Source organism: Hemicordylus capensis, chromosome 2 (assembly GCF_027244095.1).
Source record: "Hemicordylus capensis ecotype Gifberg chromosome 2, rHemCap1.1.pri, whole genome shotgun sequence".
Classification (NCBI taxonomy): domain Eukaryota; kingdom Metazoa; phylum Chordata; class Lepidosauria; order Squamata; family Cordylidae; genus Hemicordylus; species Hemicordylus capensis.
In genome coordinates this window covers 243,357,010-243,381,710 of record NC_069658.1, presented here as the reverse complement: position 1 = coordinate 243,381,710, position 24,701 = coordinate 243,357,010, and the positions used below count along the sequence as shown (strand labels likewise).

Sequence of the window (24,701 nt, the reverse complement as noted above, 5' to 3'; positions counted from 1 at the left end):
GGAAGCTGGGCGAGGTGGCGGCGAAGCCGCCAACGAGGCCCCCGCCCGCTCACAGCCGCCGCCGCCTGCTCACCCGCCCTCCCAGCTGCCCAAAATCACCTTCCCCGCTCCCCCCCAAAAAAAGATTAAGGGCCAAAATGGCCCATGAGAAGGTCGCCGCCCCCGCCTATCGCCCTCCCAGCTGTCAAAGACCACCTTACCCGCTCCAGCCCGAGGGAAAAGAGACGAGCTCACGAGCAGAGCTCCTCTCTGTGCTAAGTCATTGCTCCAACTGCCGCTATGGATGCAAAGGACGCCTATTGCGTCCATTGCGACAGTATGGGCAGCAGCTTAACACAGAGAATAGCTCTGTTTCCGAGTTCCTTTCTTCTCCTTCGGGCTGGAGCGGGTAAGGTGGGCTCCGGCAGCTGGGTGCGCGGGAGGGCGATAGGCGGGGGCGGCCACCTTCTCATGGGCCATTTTGGCCGTTATTCATCCACCCCCCCCAAAAAAAAGTATAAGCAAAATAAGGAAGAACAAAAACAGAGACAACAACAAAACAAAAAACAAAAAGAGAGAGGGGACAAGGGGGGAAAAAAGAGACAGAAAGAGAGAGAGAGAGACAGAAAAGACGGGATAGAAAGCTAGCGCCCGTTATCATAACGGGCTTAAAAATACTAGTTAGAAATAATCTCTATGGTGGTTAGAAAGAATTATCTTTGTATAATTAGGAATAATTATTATAACCTCCTGGATTATTAAGATCTGGATTATTAAACACTGTGCAGGCACTTTGCACGCAGAGCCTCTGTACCATTAGTAGGGATGTTGGTGACCATCTTTACAAAACGTGGTGCCTACGTATGTTGCCCACCTATGTATGGTGCCCACCCATAACAGAGGGTGCATTTTTAATCAACTTAACAAGGGAATTGCCCAAATGTCGCAACCCTAGAGAAAACTCTTGTTGAATGTATTTAAGAAAACTATGTCAGGTGATTAATATCATTGCAGTACTGTGGTCTGGCATTCTCCCTCAGACGAGGATTGTATCCGAACAACATGGGTTGTCACCACCCACTGCTCTGAGACAGGGCCAATCAGAAAAAAGCTTGCCAGCAGAAGGGAGAGACAACCCCCTCGCTTCTTCAGTCATTTGCCCTGTCTTGCTCCAAGCAGGTGCCCTTGCTTCGCTCCTGTCTTTCTGCTCGTTCTTTTCTGTTTTTCCCTCTGTGGATTGGGGTCTAGTCAGGATCCTAGGGAACAGTCCGTTCTAGCGCTCCGCTCACGGTCTGCTCTGCTCTCTCATGGCGGATATTAGGGGCTATGGAAGCCCAACTATCGCGCTGTGAGAGGGAGTCCTCTCCCTCCCTCTCAGAGGACTCAGTGGCACTGGCGGCGTGCCGCGCTGAGTGGGCTGCGGCTACCTCCCCCGCTCCCGTCTCTCAGCCCCCCAAGGCCAAGAAGACTAAAAAGCTCTCAAAGGAGCAAAAAGCAGCGGCGCGCGCAGCCAAGCGCACCGCGCCGCAAGCGGCTGCAATTAATCAGCCAGAGCTCGCTCATCGGGCTGAGGGGGAAGCTGGCGGGGGAGGCCCCTCCCCGCCACCGCTGCAAGGCGCGGTGCCTTCTCATCAGGACCTGCCGGCGCCCGGCCCTTCCCAGGTAGGGTCACTGGGGTCCTCCTTACAGGGCGAGCCGCCTGCCAAACGCCCCTGCCCTTCTCCTCCTGAACGGGAGCGGGCGCATTCCAGGGGGGCCGAGGAAGAGATTCCGGCCAGTTTCGCCGCTCTCCTCAGGCGCGTGGTGGCGGAAGAATTCGGGAGGTTAGTGCCCGATTTGGCGCGACAAATTCCCGCCATTGTTGCTCCGGCCGCCATTTTGGGTCCTCAGGGAACGGGGGAATCGTCCACCTCTCAACCATGTTTTCCCGCCTTCAGCGCTCCGGATGCCATTTTAAGCCCTCAGGAGGTGGGGGAACCTGCCGAGTTGTACCCGCGGCCGTCCTCTTCCAGGCCTCCGAGAGCTCCCTTAGGGCCACCTCATTTGTCCCCCTGTGCCCCAAGTCGCCCCCAGGCCCAGGGCTCTGGCTTGGCAGCGCCTGTTCTGCTCCCGGAGGAGGATAGGGAGCGCACAGACAAGTCGGATTCCGACAGAGAAGAGGGGGAACTCTCTGGGGACGAGGGGGAGTCCTTGCCACCGTCCCAGACTCCCTACAGGCTTTTTAATCAGGGGGACTTCCCAGTCCTGCTCCACAAGGCACGTAAGTCGCTGCGATTGGAGGGAGTCGTGCCTAATCCCCAGGTCTCTTCGGAAGGGGACCCAGCTGTTCTCCCCTCATTGACTACTCCAGAGGTAGCGGTGCCCTGCCCACAGCTGTTCATGGATATTATCCAGGGTGAATGGGACCGGCCTTTAGAGAGCAAGGGTCCTCCGCCCGGTGTGAAGTGCCTTTACACTATCTCCAAGGCTGCTATGGATAAACTCCAGGTCCCGCCTGTGGACAAGGAGGTTGCTTCGCTAGTGACTGGCGCAGTCCTCCCGAGGGATGGGGATGAGGTTCTGCGCAATGTGGAGGACGAGAAGTGTGATGCTGCATTGCGCAGGTCCCATGAGGCCTCTGCTATCGCTGTAAGAGCCTCTTTTGCTTCCTCTATTTTTGCCCGGGCTTCTGTCCTTTGGGTGAGGGACCTTCTGCCCCTAGTCCCACCCGAACTGGTGGCACTTAGGCAGGGACTTAATAAGTTGAGGAAGGCTTCCGCCTTTATTGCTGATAGCACCCTGGATACAGTTCAACTGTCTGCCCGTGCTATGGCTTCTGACATTACTGTCAGGAGACACTTATGGTTAAAAAACTGGAAGGTGGATCAGAAGTCGAGAAGCAACTTAGCTAACTCTTCTTTCAAGGGGGGTAAGCTATTTGGAGAGGCGCTAGAGCCAGTTCTGATAGAGACTAAAGATAGGAAGAAAGCTATGCCTTCCTCAGTACAGCGTCAGGACCGCACATTTCCCTCTAACGCCTCTTCCTTTTCTTCTAACAGTTTTGGGAACAGGGGGTTCCGGTCTAATTTTCGTCCCCGTCAGGGCAAGCAGGACAAAACATTGTGGAACAGAAACCAGGGTTTTGCCCGAGACCGTTCCCAACAGAAGTTTCAGCAGTCAGGTCAGTACTCCAAGTCAGGATTCAAGCGTGCCGCCCCACAATGACTCAGACGCCGGGCAGCAAGTGGGAGGCTGGCTGGTTTTCTTCGCTCAGCAGTGGGCCAGGACGTGTACAGACGCCTGGGTCCTACGCACCGTCTCTTCGGGGTACAACCTGGAATTTCTCTCGCACCCTCCGAATCGGTTCCTGTCCTCCCCTCAGTCCAGCAATCCACACAAGCATTCCCTGATGGTCAGTGCCATCCAACACCTGGTCAACATCAAGGCTATCGAGCGAGTTCCTCCAGAGGAAGCGGGATATGGAGTCTACTCTATTCTCTTCTTGGTGCCAAAGAAGAATTCAGCGTGGAGGGCCATCCTAGATTTGAAATTTGTCAACCAGTTTCTCAGGAGGAGAAGGTTCAGGATGGAGACGCTCCATTCAGTTCTGATGGCTCTGCAGGAAGGGGATTTCATGGCCTCTATAGATCTCAAGGAGGCCTACCTCCATGTCCCCATCCATCCCCTGGACAGGAAATTCCTGCGATTCGCCTATGCAGGGGTGCACTATCAGTACCGGGCCCTCCCCTTCGGTCTCTCGACTGCGCCGTGGGTGTTCACCAAGATCATGGTGGCACTCGTGGCGCACTTGAGGACCAGGGGGGTACATCTTTACCCTGACCTTTTAATACGGTCGCCATCTTGGCAAAAGGGGCGGTCAGATGTCAGGGAGACCCTGGTGGTCTTGGCGGCCCACGGCTTCCTGGTAAATCTCAAAAAGAGCTCCCTGGTTCCTCAGACCAGGATTCAGCACTTGGGGGCGCTCATCGACTCAGTTTAGGGGTCGGTTCACTTGACCAACGAATGCAGGCGAAAGCTACAGTCTGCTTGTCGCGGTCTGCTGGGCCGCTCTCAATCGAGCGTTCTTTTTCTGTCTCAGCTACAGGGTCTGATGGTCTCTTCGATCGGGATCGTGCCTTGGGCACGGTTTCATTCTCGCCCCTTACAATGGCTTCTCCTCCCTCTCCAGGAGCTGGTCGCAAACAGGTCAAGACCCTGACCCCTCAGGTACATCTATCTCTCCGGTGGTGGACATCTCAGGCTCTTTATGAGGGGGTGAACTTCCTGCCAGTGGACCGCGTCGTGGTCACCACCGACGCCTGTCTCACGGGTTGGGGAGGTCATTGAGGGCGCCATATAGTTCAGGGTCAATGGTCAGAGGCAGAGCAGCGTCAGTCCATAAACCTGGAACTACGGGCCATTCGTCTGGCCCTCGTGCCGTTCCTACCCGAGATTCGCAGTCGGCATGTCCTGGTTCGCACCGACAACGCCACTGCCAAGGCACACCTCAACCGCCAAGGGGGGACGAAATCTTGGGTGTTGATGCGCGAGGCAGAGCTCCTCCTGAACTGGGCGGAGAGGAATCTGTGCTCTCTGGAGGCCGACCATGTAAGCGGAGTGGACAACACTCTGGCAGACTGGTTGAGCCGGTCACAACTGGATCAGGGGAATGGATCCTGGATGAGCAAGTCTTCAGGAACATAGTTCACAAGTTCGCGGTTCCCCTGGTCGATCTTTTTGCGACTCCAGCCAACGCCAAGGTGCCCAGATTTTTCTCCAGGTATCCCTCTCCGGGGGCGGAGGAAGTAGATGCTCTGCTGTCTCCCTGGCCTCGGGGGCTTCTGTATGCCTTCCCTCCCTTTGCTGTGCTGTCCCGGGCGGTGCGGAGAATCAGACACCAGAAGGCAGAGGTCATCCTTGTGGCCCCTCGGTGGCCACGTCGGCCGTGGTTTTCGGACCTGGTGGAACTCTCAATAGAGCCTCCTCTTCCCTTGGGGAACCGGCCCCATCTCCTACACCAGGGACCTGTTCTTCATCCCGACCCAGAGTGGATCAATCTTCACGCCTGGAGATTGAGCGGGGCTCCTTAGTGCTTTGCGGCTATTCCCCGGCAGTTCAAGATACCATCATGGCTTCCAGGCGTCCTTCCACAGCCCGTGTTTATCAGTCAGCCTGGCAGGCGTTTTCACAGTGGTGTCAGGGGGATGGCATGGATCCTATGACAGCTTCCGTGGCACAGGTTTTGGGGTTTCTGCAGAAAGTGTTAGACAAGGGTCTTCGTCCCAATACCCTACGCCGCCAAATGTTTGCTATTTCCTCCGTCCTGCAGGTTCCAGGGTTTCCTTCCATGGCTGGGCATCCCCACATACAGCGTTTCCTAAAGGGGGCGGCTGTATTGAAACCTCCTCCTGTCCATCGTTTTCCCCCTTGGGACCTCAGCCTGGTGCTCAGGGTCATGACCAAGGCTCCCTTTGAGCCACTGCACACTGTTCCCTTGCGCATCCTTACTCTGAAGGTATTGTTCTTAGTAGCCATCACATCGGCTCGTCGTGTTTCCGACCTGGGTGCCCTGTCAGTCCGGAAAGAATTATGTTTGGTCTTTCCTGACCATGTCGTGCTTCGTACTGACCCGACCTACCTTCCTAAGGTGAACTCAGTTTTTCATAGGGCGCAGGAACTGATGCTTCCTTCCTTTTGTCCCAGTCCTTCTTCCCCCCCGGGAGCGGGACTGGCACAAATTGGACGTCCATCGGGCTATTCGCATCTACTTGAAACGGACTAAACCCTTCAGGGTCTCTGAGTCCTTTTTTGTTTCTTTTCGTGCCTGCTCGTTGGGTAGGAAAGTTTCCAATTCCTCCTTGTCTCGCTGGATCTGTCAATCTATTCAACTGGCATACGCTACAGCGGGGGAGGTTGCGCCTGAGGGCATCACTGCTCACTCTACTCGGAGCGCGGCATCCTCTGCGGCACTGTCCACTTTAGCACCCCTAGCGGACATTTGTAGAGCTGCCACCTGGGCCTCCCTCTCTACCTTTATAAAGCATTACAAAATACACGATTGGGCCGCTGCAGACGCAACTTTTGGCCGAAGCGTGTTACAGAGGGTGGTTCCGTCCTAGGATCAGACCTTCTGTTTGTTGTTGCCCTCCCGCAATGGGTAACAGCTTGGGTATGTCCCATGTTGCTCGGATACAATCCTTGTCTGAGGGAGAATGAATCGTTGGCACTTACCTGAATGGTCATTCTCCTCAGACGTATGGATTTTATCCGACCCACCCAATTGTGTGTCTGATCCTATTCCCCTCTTTTTACCCATCTTCCACTGTTCCCCATATTTCTGTGGGGTGGTGTTTTCCTATTCTGTGGGGTATTTCTCCTGAAGGGGTTATTGAGTTAGGTTTTTTGATGCATGTGCTGTTTTTTCCTCTTGTTTCCTTTCGTGGGAGAGTGGACTTGTTTTTGCTATGTGTGCAGTGTTTGCTGTTCTGGTTCTGCAGTGTCTCTGTTCTAGACTTTTATGGAGCATCGAAGCACTTTTTTATCGACTGAGCAAGCGAGCGGGTTGTCTCTCACTTCTGCTGGCAAGCTTTTTTCTGATTAGGCCCTGTCTCGGAGCAGTGGGTGGTGACAACCCATGTTGCTTGGATACAATCCATACGTCTGAGGAGAATGACCATTCGGGTAAGTGCCAACGATTCATTTCATATGTTTACATGGAAATGTACAAATCAGAAATGGCTATAGCTTGTACAGGGAGCTAGAATACGTGAGGAGGGAGGAAAGAAGATGGAGGAAAACAGGGGAAATTACACGGATCCTGGATTATTACATGATCTAAAAATAATCTGTTTTAAGGTGTGTATGTGTGCGCACTCATGATGTTCCTTTTGAGCGGCATCTGGTGGACCACTGTGCAAAACAGGATGCTGGACTAGATGGGCCTTGGGCCTGATCTGGCAGGGCTGTTCTTATGTTCTTATGAGATTTAAATCTAGTTCTTTTATGAGAAAAATACTCATAAATCCTCCACAAGCAAGCCTATACATGGTGAGAAATCTGGTAGCTGATGACCCAGCCTGAGGAGTGTTTGCACCAGAGAGGGGGGAAACCCTTTTAGCCCCCCTCCCTCTCTCCGGAGCCAAAAGATTCACTCAGAGAGGCTTGTAAAATGCAAAGAACAAAAGTAATAAAAAAGCTTTATTCAGTTGCTACAGAGTGCTTCCATCTGGGGCTCCCTCAGCTTTTAGTAACAGGTAAAAATACTCAGTGGTTACAATACTTCAAAAAGCACCCTAATTGCAAGGAACAGGGATGTAGGAAGATGCTGAAAGGCATCAGCTCATACTGTGCAGAAGGAGGTAAGGGTAAACCCCTCCTGTATTCTACAAAAAGAAAACCACAGGGCTCTGTGAGAGCCAGGAGTCAAAATCGACTTGATGAGCCACTTTACTTTAATTTTATACCTAAGAAGCTGCAGCTATTTTGCACCTTAAGCAAATAGGCTGGTGTTTTATCAGGATCTGCTTGCTGAACTAATTTTCTGTATCAATTTCTTTATAAGAACTTAAAGGGCATGGTAATGACTTAAAGGACATAAATCAATATCATCCAACTGGAAGCCTTAGAGCAGTGGAAGAAATTTGTACGGGTGGCTTTGAGATGTAGCTTCCAAACCATGTCTACAATCATTAGGAACATAGGAAGCTGGATTCTAATGTGTCAAGACGATTGGCCCATCTATCTCAGAATTGTTTACACTGACTGGCAGCAGCTCTGCAAGGTTTCAGGCAGGAGTATTGCCCAGCCCTTCCTGGAGATGCCAGATTGAACCTGAGACCTTGTGCATGCAAAGCAAATGTTCTACCATTCAACTACAGCTCCATCCCCCATTCTGCTCCTTCTCTTTGGTGAGGCCTGTCTCATACTAAATGTAATAATTTGATGCCCCTCTGAGACTTTTAGTGTATTCATTAAAACTTCTGGCAAGCTGGACAACAGACCTGTAAGGTAAGCCAAACTATTATCCCCTTATTGCAGATAGGAAGGCTGAGGCATAGGTATGTTGGCTTAGCTCGGGCCTGTACAAGTAACGTCTGGGGGCCGGATCTAGTCCAGGGGACTTTTTTTGCTAGCCCCAGGGGTGGACCAAAGTTTTGTGGTACCTGAGGTGCAAAATCTTGCTTTGCCCCATGGCCCTGGCGGGGGGGGTGGTCAAACCCCTTTCAAAATTAATCTTTGCAAGCTTGAAAGTACACAAGGGACAAGAAGGAAGAAAGGTTGCTAGCAGCCTCCTCGTCTCTCCTCATGTTACGGGTAACTAATAATGGCTTTCCTTAATATTTTTAATGAGTAACTAATAATTGCTTTGTTTGTTATTTCTCTTTGTAAACCGCCCTGAGCCATTTTTGGAAGGGCGGTATAGAAATCGAATAATAATAATTATTATTATTATTATTTATCTTGTATACCACCCAAACCTCCGTCTCTGGGCGGTTAACAATTATTATTTAATAATTAATTTTAATGTAATTGTTAATGTGCTGAACATATACCTTGGCCCCTATACACCAAGTCATGGTTGGTTTGGGCCCACTGGGGTATTTGAGTTGTGCTCCTGTTAGTTAAAGCGATCTGGTGTGTATCACAGCGTTAAGATCTGAACAGGGATCTTTCTTTCTGTAGCTCTCTGATGCCAGGAGAGCTGGACTGGAAAACCTCCCCCCTCACTGGAATGGAAAGACATCAGGATGAAGGGGCTTGACATATCCCTCCCACCCCACCAACTCAAAACTCTCAGCCAAATTTTGCCAGCCGAAATTCCAATGCCTTCAGCCCAGCAATGGGAAATGAGTTTTCTTCTTTTTTGTTTTTTTGCCTACCTGTTGCTTTTGAGACATTTCCTCTTGGGAATATATCACTCCATGCTGGAGGGGGAGGAATTGAGCTAAGTCCCACTCCCTTAACGCCACAGGGCAGAAGTTCTCAAACGTGGATCCCTAGATGATGTTGAACTACAACCCATCATCCCCAGTCACAGTGGCTGGGGATAATGGGGGTTGCAGTCCAACATCTGAGGACCCAAATTTGATAACTCCTGCCCTAGGATGAAGCATTAGGGAAAGGAAAATCATGAGAATATACATGACGGCATTCTTGAAAACCGTGCAGAGAGTTAATGGAAGGTGAAAGAATTAGAAACATTGGCAGAAAAGGTTTGGTCATGTGCAGAAAGGAAAGTGGTAGCAAGGATGTTTGAGAAAAGATTTTGGTCAAAGAACAGAACAGAAGCGAGACAGTTGGTTTGACAGTTGGATTAAGTTTGAAAAATCTGCAGTTAACCCTTCAACAGCACAGCTGATCTTGTGAGTGGAAAAATGATTACCAACTGAACCAGATTCCCATTTTTAAGGCTGTAGAAGGGGAGAAAAAAGGATATCTGCAACAAAATTAAGGTAAATCACAACACAAAACCCCCTGCAGTGGCAGAATGTGTGGGGAGACCAGGGAGGAGGAGATGCCATGCTACATTTGCCTACGCATTTGTTTTTGTATTTAGTGACACAACATTTCCAAAATAATTACATATAATCAGATATTAGAAGTGTTACACTTCGTATAAATGTAATTTTAAAAAATGGAATTCAAAATCAGAGTGGGCAGGATCTTCTAGATCAATTCTAAGCACCACTGACATAATTTAATGAGACAAGTTAATTGTGATCAACATTCGGTCTCATTTATTTCAATGGGGCTTAACTGTAACTAATTTAATCTGAATCCTGCCCCCCGTTTACAGCAGATTCATAAAATCATAATTAAAACCAGGCATTAATCTATCTATGTGGCTGCTAAGAGTCGACACAGACTTGACAGTAATTAATCAATCAAGAGCTTATTCATATTGGAAATAATAATTGATTTCCAGGATAGGTACAGATCTTTGGAAGACTGTTAAGCTACCAGTGAAAACAAAGAGTCTTGTGGCACCCTGATAAGAGGAGGAAAGAAGGAAGGAGGTGGAGAGAGGTACACCAAGGTGATTTTGGAGCCTGGATCTAAAGGCCTTTGGAGGCCCCCCTCCCCTGCAAATTAAGCATCATCATGCTTGGCCAGGCGACCACCACAACCAGGACAGACTAAAGAGGATTTGGGGGGCCCCCCATGGGCTGTGGAGGCCAGGGGTAAGAGCACATCTCTGCAAATGGAAGTGGAAACGTGAAAGGCCTAATTTTGACGTTAAGCCCTGGTTTTTATTAATTACTAAATTAATAAAAGAGTAATAATTACTCTGGTTTTTGTTAATTAATAAATTAATAAAAGATAAGTTACCCTGCCCCATGGCCAGTTAGGCCTTCAGGTGGCTCATAATGACAAAATCGGTACCACGTTGAATGCGCACACTAATAAAATTTTAAAAAACCTGCAGTTAAAAGGCATGTGTAACTAATAATTACTAAAAGCTAGTAATTTAGTTACACACATTAAGCTGTGTGTAACTAATAATTACTAAAAGCTTAAGGCTTGGCCCACTGGTTTGCGATCCAACATCAATTCAACCACCACAAACTTTAGTGGAGTCTCCTCTAGAGAAGAGAGAGGGGAAGGAGCAGGCTTGCAATTGCAGCGAAGCCCGATTAAAAGAGTTTTCCTTCCCAAACCTGCTTTCCCGCCGCGAACTACAACTCCCAGGAGCCCTTGCAAGTCCGAGAAGTAAAGGGTGGAACTGCAGAGCCCAATTCCTAGGACGAAGAAAGCTAAAAAAAATTGGCAAGCCCCTTCCTGCGGTGTTCCCTCCCCCGGAAATGGGCTCTTTTGAATGTCCGTTTTCCCCGGAAGTGGCAGCCGTTGTTTTGGGGCTGGATCCTGGTCGTTCATACCCCTCGGAGGAGGATCTGAGTGAGTGCAGAGGAGGGTGCTTGCTCCCCCCGGGAAACCCTTGGCTGGGAGGGAAGTCCTTTTGCTGTGCATGTTAAATGTGTGGATTCCTCCCCCGCCCCTGTTCTTGCAAAATAAAAATGGCGTTGAGTTTGAAGGCAGAAAACCATGCGGTGTGGGTTAGGTTGAAAATATGTGAAACGGCGTTATCGTGGGTCGGACCCTTGGGCCATCTTGACCAGGGTTGTCTGCTCTGACTGGCAGCTGCTCCGCAAGGTCATGGGTGGAGAGAGGTTTCTTTCCCTGCCTTGATATTTGAGAGCCTTTAGTTGGATGTGCCGGGGGAACTATGAACTCCACTACGGAACTGTGGCTGCTTCCCAAAATAGAACAGCCCGATGTGAACACCCGAAGTTGCCTTACACCGAGCTGATCATTGATCCATCTCGGACTGGTAGCAGCTCTCCAGGGTCCTGAGCTCAGAGGTCTTTCCCAGCCTGGCTGCCTGTGAGCCTCTTAGGTAGAGGTGCAGGGATTGAACCTTCTGTATGCAGAGCCGGTGCTCTAACATTATGGATGCTCCTGAGAAGCAGATGTAGCTGTCATATTGAATCGGACCACTGGTCTGTCTAGCTCAGTATTGTATGCTCTGACTGGCAGTGGCTCTCCAAGGTAGAGATGTGGAGTGGGAAAATTTCTAAAATGGAAAACTTTCCAGAAGATTTTCTCATACTTAATTTTTTCCCCTTTGAATAATTTCAATTTCTAAAATTATTTCATAAAAGGCAAGGGTAATAATGAATGGATGCCCTGCAATATGAGGCAAGCACCTGGCAGTCTCAAAGCTGTAAGTAATACTTTTCAAAATTGTGCAGCCCTGATGTAGGCAGTAGTGATCTAGATGGACCAATGACCTGACTCCGGATAAAACAGCTTCCTGTGTAGCTGCTGATATTTGACTGGATCTGAAAGAACCTAGTTTGGAGCTGCACAACCTTGAGAATTAGAAATCCAGAGTGCTCAAACCCCACAGCTGTCACACTGTAGAGTAGAAAGTGGCGTATGTGTGCATATGCTGTTGTAAAATTTGATAAAGTTGTCCTTTCATCCCCTTCCCTGCACCCCATCAGTTCTTCTTGTTAAGCTGGTGAGGGGCTCAGTGCACCATGTAGTCACTCAGGCTTTTTAAAATTGACTTTTTAAAATGTAAGAGAGTTTTGTAAAAAAAAATTCTATTTCGTATCTTATTTTTTGTGTTTCATGTATTTTTACTGGATGTTTTTTAATGAGTTGGGAGCCACCCAGAGAACAATTTGTGACGGGGCGGCTAACAAATAAAGTCTATTATTGTTGTTATAGTCTCATGACTTGGTCTTAGGGGTCCGGTGTAGGTGGGAAGGCCCGCCATGATTGTGCCCAAGGAAAGTGCAGGTTTTCCTAATGAAGGCGAGATAGGAAGATGCCTTTTGCCAGTCTCTACAGCTTGCAAGCAAGCCAGGGGCCCTATGACTCTGTTTTTGAGAGGTTTCAGCTAGCACTGAGCTCCCAGCCTGGCTGGGAATGCCTTTGAAAGCAGGGAAAAGCCATTCCAGCTATGCTGGGAGCCCAGCATTCAGCAAATGTTACTTCAAAATGGAACACGTGGCCCCGTTAGCTATCATTGCCATACACCCTGCGTCTGACCTCAGACATTGCGGGGTGGCAGCGGCAGCCTGAACAAGAGCCACCAGAACCCTCACTACTCCACTGAAGCAAGCCATCCCACTCGTGCTGAACAGGCGTTCAGGCTTATGCCCCTATTCCCAGCAGTACGTGCCACTAAATCAGTGTCAAGCTGTGGCCCTCCAGCTGTTGTTGGACTACAACTCCCATCATCCCCAAACATAATGGCCAGTAGCCAGGGATGATGGGAGTAGTAGGTCAACATCTGCAGGAGGGCCACAGACCCCTCTGCTAAATGCAAAATCTGGTGAGACAGATGTAAAGGACTGTGGCGGCTTTTTATTCCTGCCTTTTTGTTTCAGTGCTATTGCTTACCTGTTGGCAGTTTGTCCAATTTGCTTTGCTTCTGGAGAAGTGCCAGGAAATGGTTGGAGGACAGATTTTGGACAGCTGTTCTGCAGATGGAGAGGCTGTGTACCTCTTAGCATGTCGCTGCGTAGGGCAAGTAATGGCGGGTAGTTCTTGCCTTCGAGCCCTGCTGGTGGGCTTCATAAGAGTAGGAGAAGGGTGTTTCTGGATCAGGCCAAAGACCCATCTCTCCCAGCATCCTCTTTTCCAAAAGGGCCAAGTTGATGGGCAGCCCAGAAGCAGAACATACAGACAAATAGCCCTCTCTCAGATGCTTTCCAGCAACTGGTATTCAGGTGTATTCTGCTTCTAGTCTTCAAGGCTAGTAGCCATTGGGGATGTGCATGAAATTTGCATGAACTGATTCGGATTCGAATTGATTTGATTTAGAACCATTGAATAGAGTGGAGTTCGAATCGATTTGAATTTGCCCAACTTTGAATCGATTCAAACAAATCTCAACTCTATTCAATGGTTCCAAATCAATTTCAATTCAGATTCTATTCGGATTCAAATCGATATATGCAAATTTTGTGCACATCCCTAATAGCCATGCATAGACCTATCCTGGTCCATGATTTTGTCCCCCCGCCTTTTCAAGCCATCTAGACTAGTGACCATTGTCAGTGAAACATGCCCAGAAAAACCTGGCTGGCTATAGGATGTTGGCCTAGATCAGGGCTGCACAACTTTGGCCCTTCACACAGTGGCCAGTAGTCAGGGATGATGGGAGTTATAGTTCAACAACAACTGGAGGGTGAGGTTTTGCAGCTCTGGACTAGATCGATGTATGATCTGATTCAGAAGGGCACTTCTTATGCTGTTATACAGGATTAGACCAGGGGTTCTCGAACTTGGGTCCCTAGACGTGATTGGACTACAACTCCTATAATCCCCAGCTACAATTGCTGCCTTTGTGCTGGGAGTTGTAGTCCAACCACATATGGGGACCCAAGTTTGATAATCCTGGAATTAGGTAAATTCATGGCAGACAACTCTTATCAGTAACCATGATAGCTGAATTGAACCTTCGTGTACAGAGGAAGTATACCTTTAAACGCCAGATGCCAGGAACAACAATAGGAAATGGCCCCATCTCCAGCATCTTATGATGTTATGGTCTGGTGTCTTATGCTTCCATCATTTCACAGGGGAGGGGGACATTGGCAGCCATCTTTATGGGAGCCCCAAATGCTGACTTTTGTCCATTCTTTCTTCTTCCTGTGCTCTCTTTTTTGTCACTCAGGTGGAAGGCCCTCCAGCCAGGTTTGAACACTTTCTCCTCCTCCTCCTTTCAGTGTTTGTCACCCTGAAACGTCCAATATTGTAAGTATTGTAAGGTGAGAATCCAGCTGGGGAGGAATCCAGATGCTGTACCATTAAAGCCCTGCTGTTCACTGTACACATCCAATAGCAATATAGCAATAGCAATAGCACTTACATTTATATACTGCTCTATAGCCGGAGCTCTCTAAGCGGTTTACAGGAGAGTCTTATCCAGGAGAGTCTTATCTCTGAGCTTCTTTTGGTAGAGAGTGAAAGAGAGGATATGGACGCAGGGCAGGGGAAGCAGCCGGACTTCCCATTCCAGGCTGTGCAGAAGCACTGGATGTCCCCGGGAGTGAAAATGGAGGAACAAGACCCAGGAGGCTCTGCACCAAAGGAGGAATCGGAGGAAACAGGAAAAGCTGTCCTCCAAGCTGGAAGGCTCCAGGAATTCCTGCAGAGGATTCCCGGAGAACAAGTTAAACAGGAACCAAAGGAGGGTCTTCTTCAGCGCTGGGATGCCCAATGGCAGGAGTTTCTGAAGACAGTGGAGTCCCCTTGCTCTGGACTGGCAATCCCCCAGCTGACAGAAGAGCCCGCTCCATGGGATGATACTAAGGCCTTTCTGGCCTCCTTTGAGCAAGTGGCCGAAGCCTGTCAATGGCCCAGGGGAGAGTGGGTGACCCAGCTCCTGCCAGCTCTGAGTGGAGAAGCCAAGAAGGCCTTTGACAGGCTGGAGATCGGAGACAGAGAGGATTATGGGAAGGTAAAAGCAGCCATCTTACGACAGGATGCTCTGGCCCGGGAAAGGTGGGGTCACCACTTCAGGCATTTCTGCTACCAGGAGGCTGAGGGTCCGAGAGGGGCTTACAGCCAACTGCAGAAACTTTGCCATGGGTGGCTAAGGGTAAAGAAGCAGACAAAGGAGCAGATTCTGGAGCTGCTGATCTTGGAGCACTTCCTGGCCGTCCTTCCACCGGAGATCCAGAGCTGGGTGCGGGATTGTGGCCCAGAGACCTGTTCCCAGGCGGTGGCCCTGGCTGAGGGTTTCCTGCAGATGCAGCTAGAAGCCAAGAGACAGGAAAAACAGGTGAGGCCTTTTCACCCTGACATTTGTGGATTTCCCAAGGTGCGGAATGTGAGTTGAGATCTTGGCCCATCAAGGAGCAACTTTTTTGTGGGAGTCTGTTGCCTGCTTTTTTTCATGGTATTAACCAGGATTGAAAAATAACTCAATTTCCATCCCTTCCCCATAGACTGCAGTGGGGCTGCTTATTGCGGGGATGGTGGGGTATGAGATAGTAAAGCCCTTCCAATCCATGCAGTAGTAGATCCCTGCGCTGCGTAGCAGATTGGACTAGAAGGACTCCAACATCCCTTCCAACTCTGATTCCTTGTAGGCCTGTCCTACAAGGCCTTCAGAGAATGTCCAGCATTCTCTGATTCCTTGTCAGCCTGCCACCTTGAAAAAGGATTGAGGATCTTTCCCAAGTGCCAGTGGCCTTTGTGAAGCTGTGACTCTCCCAGAGGAAGAAAAGGTTCAGTCTGAACCCCATGTAGAAGCAGTTGAGGAGGGGACATCATACGATGGTAGCGCTCCTGCTCTGCCTGTTTATAGCAATCAGTCCATCACTTTATTTGTTTAGCTGTAGCCATAACAAAAAATGTTCAAAAACTGAATAGTTAAAACAATATAGCAAACTGCAGGGCAGTCAGAAAGAGAAAGATGGAACCAGAATAACTCAGTACAGGATAATATCGGCTTCCCATGCACTTTATTTAAAACTAGCAATTTTCAGCCGGTTAGATTAACGGGCGCTAGTAGACCGCCCCCGCCCCCCCAGTGCGGCCGCCAGCGGTCCCAGTCCTTCCCTGTCCGCCCGCCGCGGCTGCCGCCACCTCTTGTTGAGGCCGCGGTTTTGCTGCCGTGGCGGCGGCCGCCATCGGGGCCATTTGTCCTGCCGCGGCCGCCGCTGCCTCACCCACACTCTTGCCGCGGCCGCTGCCACCTCTGGCCGAGGCCGCGGCTCCGCTGCCGCCTCGCCCACACTCTCCTCCTGGCGTTGGTGGCGGCGGCTTCTCCTTGGCCGCCGCTTCTCCTCCTCCAACATGGCCGCCCATGTCTGGACGGCCGTATCTTTCTCGGCCGTTCTGGGCATGCCCAGAATGGCTGAGAAAGACACGGGCCGGAAAAGGACACGGGATCACACTCAAGGTAATTATTATAGAGGATATTTTATTTAATTTAAAATTTCTATATCACCCAAAACTTGCGTCTCTGCGCGGTTTACCTTGATGGTAGAAACTAAAAAACTGGCTACTTTTCTTGTAATGGAGGGCCTGGTATCTGCTAATGAGAAGTTTACATAAAACCCCTTGACAGGATAAACCATAAGCAATGGCCCTGCTTTGCCTGTAGACGGTCCTAAGTTCTGTCCTGGTCAGCATTTCCAGGTAGGGCTGGGAAAGGCCCCTGCCCAAACCCTGGGGAGCTGCTGCCAGTCACTGCAAACACTACTGAGCCAGATGGACCAAGAGTCTGACTCGGCAGAAGTCAAGCGCATAGGCATCCATTGCTCAGTGTGGCAGAGCACCAGCTTTGCATGCAGAAGGTCCCATTTTCAGTCCCTGCCAGGATCTCCAGGCAGGTCTGGGAAAGACCCCTCTCTGTCTGAAATCCTGGAGAGCTGCTGCCAGTCAGTGTAGACAAACCTGAGCTATATGGACTAATACTTTGACTTGTTTTGGTTTTGACTACAAAAACTGTTTGTTTGTTTTTTGTGGGGGGATTGTAGCTCAGTGGAAGAGCATTTGCTTTGCATGCAGAAGGTCCTAAGTTCAGGCGAGCTGGTCTTGTGGTAGCAAGCATGACTTGTCCCCTTAGTTAAGCAGGGTCTACCCTGGTTGCATATGAATGGGTGACTTGATGTGTGAGCACTGTAAGATATTCCCCTCAGGGGATGAAGCCGCTCTGGGAAGAGCAGAAGGTTTCAAGTTCCCTTCCTGGCATCTCCAAGATAGGGCTGAGAGATTCCTGCCTGCAACCCTGGAGAAGTTGCTGCCCGTCTCTGAAGACAATACTGTGCTAGCTAGACTAGTGGTCTGACTCAGTATATGGCAGCTATGTTCCATCCTATGTTCCAGTTCCTGGCACCATCTGCAGGTAGGGCTGAGTAAGACCCCTGTTGGGTTGCTGCAGGTTGAAGCAGTCAGTTCTGGGCTAGGTAGTCTCTCCATGAAAGGCAGGTTTGTATATTCACCAGGATAATCCATAGCTCAATGGTAAAGCACCTACTTTGCATCCAGAGAATCCCAAGTTCCATCCCTGGCATGGAACCTGGCTGAGAAAGCCTCATCTCTAACTGAAACCCCAGAGAGTTACTGCCACTCGGTGTAGAGCAGGCCTGCTCAACTTAGGCCCCCCAGATGTTTTTGGACTACAACTCCCACAATCCCCAGCCACAGTGGCCAATTGCCAGAGATTATGGGAGTTGTAGGCCAACATCTGCAGGAGGGCCAAAGTTGAGCAGCCCTGGTGTAGAGACTACTGCGCCAGATGGACCAATGGTCTGACACAATACAAGGCAGCTTGGTCTGTTCAGTCATGCGAGGCATCTTCTCTGCTGTTCCAGAAGCCAGCATCACTTCAGGAGGCAGCCCCGGGTTTCTCCCGATCTTCACAGGCTCTGCCTGACCCTGTCCACAGGCGGCAGTACAGGGAGACCACGCAAGAGGGTGACCACGGAGATGTGAATTCACAAGGTAAGGAGGGTGTGGACGTTTCCTGAGTGGTATCCACTGTGGCTCCTGAGGGGTTGTTCTCTCCCCACAGCCCACAAAGGACATTTCGCTTCCTATAAGCTTAAAGGAAATGTCAGGGCTGGCCAGAGGGGCTTCCAGTTATCCTGGAAATCCCTCTGAAAAGTTTCATTGTCCTTGGACTTCTCTAAAGCGGCAGAGGGAAGGGGTAACCCGCAACTGTTTTAGTAGGGATGTGCTTGAAACATGATTCGGATGCCGAATTGTGGGCACACCCCTTTTAAAAATGAGGGCTTGCACAGCCCCTTTAAAGCAGAGGAGAGCAGGTCCATACCTGCTCCTCCTCCGATTGCCACCATTGCTGTAATCCCGGCGCTCCCCCAAGCTGTCCCGTGCGCCAGCAGGGCGTCTCCCAGCTGCTCCTGCGCAATAAACTTTATTTATTTATTTTATAAACTTTATTTATTTATTTTATATACTGTCTGACTCCGAAGGCTCTAGGCGGTTCAGATGGCCTCTGCGCATGCCTGGCAGCTGTTTGCGTGGTCAGCAGCCGTGGTTCAGCACATCCCTATGTTTTAGTTCTCAGATTAATCTTTGAAAACTTATAAGGAATACCTCTGAACACCAGCTGCAAGGCACAAGTGTGCTGAATCCACAGTAACTGGCCCAATCCCCCCCCCCCAGCATAGTACCTCCAGTGAGTGTTGCTGATGTCTATCTTATGTTTCTTTTTAGATTGTGAGCCCTTTGGGGACAGGGAGCCATCTTATTTATTTATTTATTATTTATTTATTATTTCTCTGTAAATCACCCTGAGCCATTTTTGGAAGAGCGATCTAGAAATCGAATGAATGAATGAATAAGCAAACTTGAACCCAGATACAGGCCCTTCAAATGAGTGGTATGGATAGGAAGAGTAATTCTGCAGCTGTATTCAAGATAACATGCGTATTTAGTCTAGTCTAGTCTAGTCTAGTCTAGTCTAGTCTAGTCTGTCTATCCATCCATTCAGTTTTTATACCGCCCTTCCAAAATGGCTCAGGGCGGTTTACAATTAAACCATGACTGAACGACTATGCCTGTGTACTCATCGTATGATTGTTGAACATAACATGTGAATGGTCTAATAAGGAAGAACTTGATATCAATATGTTTTTACTTTTGATGTGTATATCAATGTTATTATGATTTTTCTTATTGACTTTTATATCAATAAGTTATTACTTTCTATCACTGTCACCATATTATTGCTCCCAAGGCAACGTGACCAGAGGGTTAATTACGGAGAGCAGGGTAATAATTAACCCTTTGGTCACATAGCCTTGCCAGCACAGGAATTCAGGCCAGGGAACCTGCCACAACCAACCCTCCTGTCCAAATCAGGGCATGATCTAGCCCATGACTATATGAGCGAGTCATGTAGTCATTTCCTCTCTCATGGCGTTATGAATTAATTGGATAGCCTTACCAAATAACAGGGCCACAGGCAGAGCAAATTCTCCCTTCAAAACATATTCAGCACCAGCAGACCCCATGAACAACCAAGGTTGTTTTATTAATAAAACAGGGGCAAGCAGAAGGAAAGTCTCAGGCACAGAAAGAAACAATACGAAGTAAATACCACTGTCAACTATCCTGGGACTCGGGGGTCCCCAACCTCCCCCCACCTCAGATGTTGTTGAGCTACAACTCATACCATCTCAAGTCAGGATTTGAACCCGAGTTCAAATCCTTGTTCAGCCATGCAACTTATTGAGTGACTGGGCCAGTCACTTGTCTCTCAGCCTAGCCTACCTCACAGGGTTGCTGTGAGGATGGCATAACCATGTACACTGCTTTGGGCACTTTGGAGGAAGAGCAGGAGATAAGTGTTGTAAGTAAATAAATAAGTCTTAATTGGGGAGGACCACAGCTCAGGGGAAGAGCCCTTGTTTTGCATATAAAAGGTCCCAGATCTTCCAGCAGCACTGACAAATATCCATCTGAAACCCCCGAGTGTGGCTGCTAGTCATTATCAAGAATGCTGAGCTAGACTCTGTTAGAAACTCACCCTGATGCCCCTCCCAAGTCCAGGGAGGTGATTTATATGATTTTTATATCCATAAGTTCTTACTTTCTTTCTCTGCCGCCATATGATCATTGATTACCCTGCTCTCTCTCAGTAATTAACCCGCTGGTCATGTAGCCTCGTGAGAGCAGGATAGGCATGTATGTTCAGTGCTTTTAAAGAAACAAAGCTTAAAGTGTAGGAACAAATAAAAACAAGTGTATGATTTACAAGAGATTGAAAATAAAGATCTCTGCAAAGCAGGGCACATAAGCTTCACTACAATGTTGCCAGATAAGTCAGATTCTCCATCAGATTGTTTTGTTTATTTTTAAAATATATTTATTGTTGCAGATGTGTTTTTGAGCTTTGTGGGACTTGGTGTAATGACCCAGACCTTTTAGTCTGTTTCCCCCCCCCCCTCCAAAGTTTTGACCTCTGGGCACCTTTCACTCTCAGGATTCCCCCTCAGGCTTATTGCTCCAGAATCCCAAAGTACTGTACCAGTGCACCACTGGCGATTTAGTCTCTGTACATCCACTGACCAAGAATTTCACAAAACCTGAACAATTTCCCTTGTTTAATCACCGCACAGAACCACTCTTGCTTTAAGTTCTGTTCTGTTCATCTCCCAACTGCTTCAGCCTGTCACCACCTGTCATTATTTAAAACCCCTTCCTGAACATTCCATAGGGTTTCCATGACAACTTCTGCTCACTCATTCACGCCCTCTCTCTCCAACACTCTACACATGTCTGTTTCTTCACATGGGCCAATGGTTTGACTCGGTTTAAAGCAACTTCCTGATCTCTCTGGAAGTTCATGCAACTTGCAACCCTACACTTTGCCCGCCTCTTCAGAAGTAAGTCCCACGGTGCTTGCAGGTAAACCAGCACAGAACTGCAGCCTTGACCTCTGTTATTGGTTGTATCAAGAATATTTCCTTTTTAATTTCAGCAGATTCCATGCAAGTAGACGAGTGTGAAGAAAGAAACCGTCGGCTAGGAAGACCTGAGCAAGCAGAACCATCCCAAAGAAGAGTGCTGAAGAATGTTTCCAGGACCCTGAAAGAGGGTGACTCCTCTGAGGATCGGAGTGAACCAAAGAGGCAGCTAGGGGGGAGCCACCCACGGATGGGAGTGGGGGATCCTGTTTCTTGTGGGGTAAGTGAGAAACCCCTCCATGAAGGCCTGCTGCAGCAAACGGCACTCAGTGGGTCTGAGGAAGGCTTTGAACAGGAGTCTGGCTTTATCAAATGTGAAGAGGTTGTAATCCAAGAGCTGACTTATCAATGTGAGGATGGTGAAAGCCTCAGCTGCAAGGATCCTCTGATGAGACATCCGCAAGTCCACCCTGGGGGGAAGTCCAACCAGTGTGCCTACTGCGGGAAAACCTTCAGCCGCAGGCCGAACCTTGTGACGCACGAGAGGACCCACACTGGGGAGAAGCCGTACGGGTGCTCATACTGTGGGAAAACCTTCATCCAGAACTCCCACTTGATCGTGCATGAGAGGACGCACACTGGAGAGAAGCCCTACAAGTGTTGCACCTGTGGGAAGAGCTTCAGCAGCACTTCCAACCTCCACACGCACAGGAGGACCCACACAGGGGAGAAGCCGTACAAATGTCCAGTGTGTGGGAAGGGCTTCGTTAATAAGTCCCACTTGATTACTCACCAGAGGCAGCACAATGTGGAGAAGCTGCAGATGGAACAGCCGGATCTGGGGAAAAAGTTTTGTCTAAACTAACTGAAAAAGGATCCACATTGGAGAAAAGCTATATTGGAGTGTGTGCCTTGTTTCATATGGGAGTCAGTCCGTTACAGTCTAGTTCAGTTCCAATTGGGGTTCAGCGGCGCTTGAAGCCATACCAGGCCCATAACATTTCTGCGACTGGTCGGGTACACTTGAAACCAGAACGGAACTGGTTGGGTTCATGCAGAAAAACGTACATGTCCACATTAGCTTGGTGATGAGCATGTGTGATAAGCAGGGCTGTCATCCAATTAATGAAGTCTTGGTTTTAATTGTTAAGTAATGTATATATTTGCATATGAGTAAAAGCAACAGTTCTGGGGGGGGGGAAGATACGCTCTCTCTTTTTTTGGTGTGATTGTAGCCAACTCCATCTTGGCAGAGATCTTCCTTTGTGTGAGTGTGTGTCAGAGGGAGGGAAGGGTCTAGTTCCCACAGTCAAAGCAAAATCTGTTAAACAGCAATTGGAGATCTCTGGGACGTGTGCTCCTGAGAAGTGTTATGAGGAGTTGGAACTCCCCTCACCCCCAATTTCAGACTAGAACCATGATAAGTCATTATTTATTGAGTTCAAATCTTAGATTACCAATCTCGTGTAAATGTGTGCACGCCCTGGAGATTTCAGATTCCCTGTAAACAGATCATGAGCACCAACCCAGAGAGAGAGATGGGGGTAGAATCACTCTTCTAAATTGGCATCCTCTGCTTATTAGAAATAATCTCTATGGTGGTTAGAAAGAATTATCTTTGTATAATTAGGAATAATTATTATAACCTCCTGGATTATTAAGATCTGGATTATTAAACACTGTGCAGGCACTTTGCACGCAGAGCCTCTGTACCATTAGTAGGGATGTTGGTGACCATCTTTACAAAACGTGGTGCCTACGTATGGTGCCCACCTACGTATGGTGCCCACCCATAACAGAGGGTGCATTTTTAATCAACTTAACAAGGGAATTGCCCAAATGTCGCAACCCTAGAGAAAACTCTTGTTGAATGTATTTAAGAAAACTATGTCAGGTGATTAATATCATTGCAGTACTGTGGTCTGGCATTCTCCCTCAGACGAGGATTGTATCCGAACAACATGGGTTGTCACCACCCACTGCTCCGAGACAGGGCCAATCAGAAAAAAGCTTGCCAGCAGAAGGGAGAGACAACCCCCTCGCTTCTTCAGTCATTTGCCCTGTCTTGCTCCAAGCAGGTGCCCTTGCTTCGCTCCTGTCTTTCTGCTCGTTCTTTTCTGTTTTTCCCTCTGTGGATTGGGGTCTAGTCAGGATCCTAGGGAACATTCCGTTCTAGCACTCCGCTCACGGTCTGCTCTGCTCTCTCGTGGCGGATATTAGGGGCTATGGAAGCCCAACTATCGCGCTGTGAGAGGGAGTCCTCTCCCTCCCTCTCAGAGGACTCAGTGGCACTGGCGGCGTGCCGTGCTGAGTGGGCTGCGGCTACCTCCCCCGCTCCCGTCTCTCAGCCCCCCAAGGCCAAGAAGACTAAAAAGCTCTCAAAGGAGCAAAAAGCAGCGGCGCGCGCAGCCAAGCGCACCGCGCCGCAAGCGGCTGCAATTAATCAGCCAGAGCTCGCTCATCGGGCTGAGGGGGAAGCTGGCGGGGGAGGCCCCTCCCCGCCACCGCTGCAAGGCGCGGTGCCTTCTCATCAGGACCTGCCGGCGCCCGGCCCTTCCCAGGTAGGGTCACTGGGGTCCTCCTTACAGGGCGAGCCGCCTGCCAAACGCCCCTGCCCTTCTCCTCCTGAACGGGAGCGGGCGCATTCCAGGGAGGCCGAGGAAGAGATTCCGGCCAGTTTCGCCGCTCTCCTCAGGCGCGTGGTGGCGGAAGAACTCGGGAGGTTAGTGCCCGATTTGGCACGACAAATTCCCGCCATTGTTGCTCCGGCCGCCATTTTGGGTCCTCAGGGAACGGGGGAATCGTCCACCTCTCAACCATGTTTTCCCGCCTTCAGCGCTCCGGATGCCATTTTAAGCCCTCAGGAGGTGGGGGAACCTGCCGAGTTGTACCCGCGGCCGTCCTCTTCCAGGCCTCCGAGAGCTCCCTTAGGGCCACCTCATTTGTCCCCCTGTGCCCCAAGTTGCCCCCAGGCCCAGGGCTCTGGCTTGGCAGCGCCTGTTCTGCTCCCGGAGGAGGATAGGGAGCGCACAGACAAGTCGGATTCCGACAGAGAAGAGGGGGAACTCTCTGGGGACGAGGGGGAGTCCCTGCCACCGTCCCAGACTCCCTACAGGCTTTTTAATCAGGGGGACTTCCCAGTCCTGCTCCACAAGGCACGTAAGTCGCTGCGATTGGAGGGAGTCGTGCCTAATCCCCAGGTCTCTTCGGAAGGGGACCCAGCTGTTCTCCCCTCATTGACTACTCCAGAGGTAGCGGTGCCCTGCCCACAGCTGTTCATGGATATTATCCAGGGTGAATGGGACCGGCCTTTAGAGAGCAAGGGTCCTCCGCCCGGTGTGAAGTGCCTTTACACTATCTCCAAGGCTGCTATGGATAAACTCCAGGTCCCGCTTGTGGACAAGGAGGTTGCTTCGCTAGTGACTGGCGCAGTCCTCCTGCGCAAAGAAGTGTGATGCTGCATTGCGCAGGTCCCATGAGGCCTCTGCTATCGCTGTAAGAGCCTCTGTTGCTTCCTCTATTTTTGCCCGGGCTTCTGTCCTTTGGGTGAGGGACCTTCTGCCCCTAGTCCCACCCGAACTGGTGGCACTTAGGCAGGGACTTAATAAGTTGAGAAATTATAAAATAAGATGGCTCCCTGTCCCCAAAGGCCTCACATTCTAAAAAACAACAACCACAAGATAGACACCCGCAACAGTCACTGGAAGTACTGTGCTGGGGGTGGATAGGGCCAGTTACTCTCCCCGCTGCTAAATAAAGAGAATCACCATGGTAAAAGGTGCCTCTTTTCCCTGTTAGCAGGGGAATGAAGGCTGTAACAGCCTGGTGGATGTAAGAATG

At 49.7% G+C, this 24,701-nt stretch overlaps 1 protein-coding gene across 1 annotated transcript in view; it reads left to right on the top strand.

The window, feature by feature from the left end:
• Positions 1-10,737: 10,737 nt before the first annotated feature.
• Positions 10,738-24,701, top strand: part of LOC128343906 (uncharacterized) — a 29,992-nt gene continuing 16,028 nt past the window's right edge. Inside the window, exons 1-5 of the mRNA XM_053293336.1 lie at positions 10,738-10,854; positions 14,150-15,259; positions 17,802-17,931; positions 20,936-21,721; positions 23,139-24,020. Of these exons, the coding sequence (XP_053149311.1) occupies positions 14,453-15,259; positions 17,802-17,931; positions 20,936-21,721; positions 23,139-24,020 (2,605 nt within the window). The 5' untranslated portion in view covers positions 10,738-10,854; positions 14,150-14,452. The remainder of the gene's footprint in view (positions 10,855-14,149; positions 15,260-17,801; positions 17,932-20,935; positions 21,722-23,138; positions 24,021-24,701) is intronic.